General features: G+C 40.1%; 1 protein-coding gene across 7 annotated transcripts in view; it reads left to right on the top strand.

The window, feature by feature from the left end:
* The window catches only part of ARHGAP26 (Rho GTPase activating protein 26), a 315,168-nt gene extending 310,176 nt beyond the window's left edge, over positions 1-4,992 (top strand). For 6 of the 7 annotated variants that reach the window (XM_043491279.1, XM_043491282.1, XM_043491280.1 and 3 more), the window contains one exon: positions 2,742-4,992. In XM_043491279.1, coding sequence (XP_043347214.1) covers positions 2,742-2,830 — 89 coding nt within the window. In that variant the 3' untranslated portion in view covers positions 2,831-4,992. The remainder of the gene's footprint in view (positions 1-2,741) is intronic. The other variant, XM_043491281.1, reaches the window with a different exon arrangement.
* Positions 4,993-6,000: the final 1,008 nt, after the last annotated feature.

Consider the following 6,000-nt stretch of genomic DNA (forward strand, 5'->3'; position numbering starts at 1 on the left):
AGTGCCATGAGAACGCCTGTTCTCACTTTCAGGTGACATTGTAATCAAGAAGCAGGCAGCATTATCTTCTGCAAATGTAAACAAACTTGTTTGTCTGAGCGATTGGCTGCGATAGGACAGAGTAGACTTGCAGGCTCTAAAATTTTACATTTTATTTTTTAATGCAGTTTTTTTTGTACATAATTCTACGTTTGTAAATTCAACTCTCATGATAAAGAGATGGCATGATTGTACTTGTATTAGGTGAATTGAAAAATACTATTTCTTTGGGGGGGTTTTACAGTGCAAATAATTGTAATCAAAAATAAATATAAAGTGAGCACTGTATACTTTGTATTCTGTGCTGTAATTGAAATCAATATATTTGAAAATATATAAAACATCCAAAATATTTAAATAAGTTATATTCTATTATTATTTAACAATGCAATTAATCACACGATTAATTTTTTTAATTGCTTGCCAGCCCTACTTTTAACACAAAATTGCAAGGGGTCCATGCACCTTTTAAAGTGACAGCATTACGTGCCCTAAAGACAAGCAGATGTCATCACTGTAGGAGAAGGATTCAGTGACCCATTCAAACCCCAGTTAAACAGTGATGCTGAGCTACCTGTTTTTTTTTTCCCTCCTCCTCCTGCATCCTAATAAGTACGTCTCCCTACAAGGTGTCTCTCTGAGTAGTGCTGAGCGTAGACCACAGGGGGCACTGGTGGGCAAAGAGCAGTCTTTATAGGCAACTGGAAGGGCTTTGGTTAATTGGAGAGGTGTCTGGGCTTTGTTTGAAGATTTAGGAAGGGTTTAATGGGTGAACTGAGATTTCAAGCAGGCAGGATAGCTATATGTTCAGGGAGAGATTATGAAGATTATCTGCAACTAGAATAGAACTGAGGGGGAAGGTTTGGAACAGAGTTTGGGTAGGAGGGAGTAGGCAGGAGTTTTTCTTCCTTTTGTGGCGGCCCATTTTCTCTTTGGAATTCTCCCCAGAAACCATGTTACTGGAAATATCAAAGCCAGGAAATTCAGATAAATCTGAAATGTTGATTGGCTGTCGTCATCTGATAATTTACCATGTCAGAGCATGGAATACTTTTGTGCTTGCATAAGGTTAACCCTTGTTGATAAAATAAGCACTTTCTCAATAATTTGTTCCACATCCTAATGTTATGTGACTATGAAGATAAAATACTCCAGCATCCAACAGGAACTGCTCAGAAGTGATACTGCTTTGATTCCTTGCTAGAAAATGCTAGTATTTTTTCTTATGGAGGCTGGTGAGGCCCAGACCCGGAAGTGCAGAATCATATGACAATGTGACTAACCACATTTTTTGAACTTCAAATAAGTCCTAGCTCAAGAGTTGGGGGTATTTTGAGTCCATTGTCATATCGAAACATATTCTCCCCCGCCACCTACCCCCCCAAAAAACCCACACCCCTGATCGTTACTGGGAAACTTCTTCTTTACCAGGGTGCTTGGCTCTTTGTCCCCGAGTCTGTATTCAGTGCAGAACTTGGAGGAGGGAGTGCTTTTCTAAACCAAGCCCAGGAAGTCATGTTAATGCACATAGCAGAGTGTGAAAGAGCTTTAATTTCTCAGCTTCTTTAGAAAATTAGTTTATGTAATTAAAACAATCTTTAAAAAAAGACAGCAAGGCCCAGTTCTCTGCTTCAAGTGGCTTTTACATTATTAGTACACAGACAGCAATAGCTCCTTCATAATTCTTCCTTCCTTCTTTCTGTTGACCAGGGCCTGTGACCAGGCTTATATAATCCTCTCGTCATCAAAATGGTTTCCTCAAACCGAGATATAATTTCTTCATGCCATGTTAAAAAAACACATGCACAACAAAAAGCAAGCCAAAGCAAGGCTAGGAAGGGTAGACACAGGAAGAGTTCTAGACCCCAGGATCTGAGTGGACAGAAGAGGGAGAAGGAGTTTTTAAGACCACAGCGTAGGACAGGAGAGAGAAGAGGTGGAAGTTTTAGACCACAGGATCTAGAGGGACAAAGTAGGGGAAATGGTTTTAGACATTGGAGTCCAGAGAGAGAGGGGGAAAGCAGGTGTGTATATCCTGAGGTCTGCAGGGAGGGAAGGGAGAGGAGAAGCCATTTTAGACAGCTGGATCCACTGAGAGGGGAAACGGGAGAAATTATAAACCTAAGGATCTAGAGGGGAAAAACTGGGGAAAGAAGGCATTTCAGACCTGAGGTTCTAGTGCTTGGCAGTTTGAATTTGGGAATCTGTAGGGATGGGAAAAGGATAAGCAGCCCCAGGATCTGAAGAGCAGGGGAAATGGAATCAATCAGCTGCAGGGGGAGAGTGGAGGCCGCTAAGCAGATGCTTTACACCCGAGGCTCTGGAGACAGAGGAAAATGAATAAGGGACTTTGAAAATAGGATACAAGTGAATCCCTGGGATAATGCATTTGAAGTTGGTGGCCCCAGGTTCCTGAAAGTTGCAGCAGAAATTTGCATTTCTCCTGTGTGACGGAGAGGTGAAGTGATTTCAACACTGATCTCTAATGCAAGTGCAGGAGAATAGCTCATTGTCACCATTATCCCAGAGAGCTTCAAACCACAACAAGGAGAAGGGAGGCTACTTTCTCTTTGCTGCTGTATAGGAAAATTCAAAACTTGCCATAAATGAGTGCCATTGTTTGTGGGTGAAAATGTTCTTTCCTTTCCACTAGAAAATGTTCCTTGTAAGGTTGATATTAATATCCTTCTGTTTCTCCTCAGTTCATCCATCTCAGGAGCCTGGTTGGTTGGAAGGAACCCTGAATGGGAAGACAGGACTAATCCCTGAAAACTATGTGGAGTTCCTATAACTTTGGCACAGAAGCAACACTGCTGAGCTTTACATGGTATCCATGACAACTGCTGATTAGAGTGTTGTAGATCATTTGCTCTTTGCCACCGTGAAATGCAGGGTGAAGGACTTTCCGATTCCTATTGAAATTAATGTTTATATGAATGATAATGTATATGTCTCCTTTGGTGATCTATTGTGGTGTGTGCAAATATACTGCAGAAGGGGCGGTCAGAGGCTCCAAGGAGGTCATTCAACTCTTCCAACTTCTAGTAAAGGTGTGTGATTCCTACAGCCACTGCTCCCACATACTCAACTTTGTTCCTTTTGTTGAGCCATTGTATTAATGAAAGGAGAAATGGCGAAGTGCAAAAGCTTAAAAAGGAATATTAATACCCATTTCAGGGCCCTATTCTGCAAACCCTTGATTTGAATGAGTAGTCCCACTGACATCAATCTAGACTTCAGTGAAACGGCTTATCTGAGTACTATTTGCACAAATCCAGGGTATGTAGTTTGGACCTTAAGCCACCATTTCACATTGTGGGGAGGAGATTATATGGGAGCGAGGAGGCTGTTGCCATTTCTTGCTCACAAATTCTCCCCTCCTTGTTGAATCAGCCATAATTGATCTCTTATTGGCTAACAGCAAAACAGTCTCTCTCTCATATAGCTGTGAGAAGGGGAGAGGTTAAGGTACTGTTTACATACGTCAAACCATTAACCGTTTCTGCAGTAGCAGTTTGCACAGCCCTGAGCCATCCTTGACAGGATTCAGTCCAGTCTCGACAAACGCAACACACCGATTATTCCCATACCCTGATGTTGATGATAGCCCTACTTTACTTAGTATTTTATATTTTTTAAAATGCCATTGTTTTCTGATGGTGAAAGCAAAAACAAAAGAAGTTGAATGATCTCTGTGGGGTGAGCGCACGATCAGCTGTGAATTTTCTGCGCTCTGATGAGCATCAGCACAATGGAGGAGAGAATATTTTGGACCAAACCTTTCATAACTTTTTTTTTTTTTTAGATTTAGATTTATGCTGGGTAAACATCTGTGATCTGTACAGTCGGCATTTCCTTCCTGGAAGGCAAGATGCAGCTCATGATAAATACCACTTGTTTTGTGTGACTTGCTGATTCGTATCATCACTTACCAGTGCACATTGTAGAGCGAGGAATCCATGCTTATTGAATACCCGGGCCACTCTTCCGTTAATTTTGGTTAAATTTGCCATTCACTGCAGTTGTTTTTATAGATGGCGTCTTTGCTTGCAGCCTAGCATATAGTCTGGTGAGGCAAAGTCCGTGCAGTACTGATTATACAAAATAAATCTTTTGTAGCTATATAAGCATTTATTGTTCATGTAGCCAATTGAAATTCTAAGGAAAACAAACAGTTAGTCCTTCCAATGGTTTTTATTTCACTCCTCCTCTCTTCCCTTAGAAAGTCTTGAAGCCTCCTCTTTTGAGTACCTGGTTTGGCATAGAGTCACTCCAGTCTTATATTGTTCTCAAGAAAGTTTTTTTTGCGTAGTACTTAGCACAGCTCAGATTATATTAAAAAAAAAGAAAAGTCAAACTTTCCTGATATTTTGTCAAGTGCTACAACATTTTATAATAGAAAATCATGAGAAAAGCTGGCGTCTTGGCAGGAAGAATTATTTGTCTACCATCACGTTATTACGCAGAGATGGGATTTAGGGAATGGATTTATTTTCTTTTTTAATTATTTTTTTAAGAACATGAGTGCTTGAATTGCTGTATGTTTCACTTTTTATTGTTGGAAAAAATCATATGTAAATAGGATAATTTGAAATGTTATGAGGGAAAGTTCTGTTTGATATTTGTAGCGGAGCTGTTATGAGCTTGATGTTCCATGGATATTTGAAACCAATTTACAGGGAAAAGCACACAGGCACACAACCTAACCTTTAAATATGTTGACCTTTTCCTTCATTTTGTCACCAACTCTGCCAGCCAGCTGGATTGAGTTTTGCTCACTTTTTAATTTCATTTCATTAATTAAACTTCCTAGACTGTCTCCTTCCAACACCAAAATCTAATGTATACTATACATAAAAGATAGGCTCGTATGTTTGTGGGAGAGAGAGATAATGCGCGCACACACACACACCTTTGTGGGTTTCAGAGTAGCAGCCGTGTTAGTCTGTATCCGTAAAAAAGAAGAGGAGTACTTGTGGCACCTTAGAGACTAACAAATTTATTAGATCGTAAGCTTTCGTGAGCTACAGCTCACTTCATCGGATGCATACAGTGGAAAATATAGTGGGGAGATTTTATATACACAGAGAACATGAAACAATGGGTGTTACCATACAGACTGTAACAAGAGGGACCAGGAAAGATGAGCTGTTACCAGCAGGAGAGCCGGGGGGAGGGGGGAACCGCAAAGTGGAACCAACTGAGGGCTTTCTTTACTTACATCTATATGTGACAGAGATGGGAGAAAGTATGTCTTAGCTTCGTGGCAGTTTGCTTGCCTTTCCTTCATCAAAAAAATAATTAAATAGGCTAGAAATTGTTGAAGGAAGATAATGGAATGTTAAGGATGAAAAACAAGTGATTGACAGGCCTGCACAGAGGGGGAAGGGACAGATTTCCAGCATATCCAAATTAAAAAAAAAAAAGAAGAAGAAGAAGAAGCCAGGTACAAAGGTTACTTAGCTAAAACTCTCTCTTACTATTCACTGATTGACTTTTAGAAGCCGTTGATGCTGTTCTGGGTTACTTTAGTGTCATACTTGTGAGCTACACTGTGTGACTGCTTGTGAATAAATTGATAGATAAGATCATACCCTCTTTGGACAGGACTGGTTAGATTGTCAGGAAAAGTAACTGACTATAACTAACCCCATCCTATAGTATTTTCTGGTTTGAAAAGTAATCAAATTAAGAGGATAAATGGCCTGGGAGGTGGGGAAGGGATTCATAATGGGATAGAAGAGAGGTTTTTTCACCAATATGTTGCTGATTTAAATCCACCCTTGCATGTTAGCAGCTAAAAAAAATTACTGTTTGGTATCCTGTATGAAATTATTTGGTTGGTCTTCATCCATATCCCAGTGGACAAGTGTCTGTGTTGCAATATTCACCACTACGATGAGTGTTCATTGGCCTTTGTGTTGACATCAACAAAGAAAAAACAAAGATTTTGAATGGGCA

Source organism: Dermochelys coriacea, chromosome 8, assembly GCF_009764565.3.
Source record: "Dermochelys coriacea isolate rDerCor1 chromosome 8, rDerCor1.pri.v4, whole genome shotgun sequence".
Taxonomy (NCBI): Eukaryota; Metazoa; Chordata; order Testudines; family Dermochelyidae; genus Dermochelys; species Dermochelys coriacea.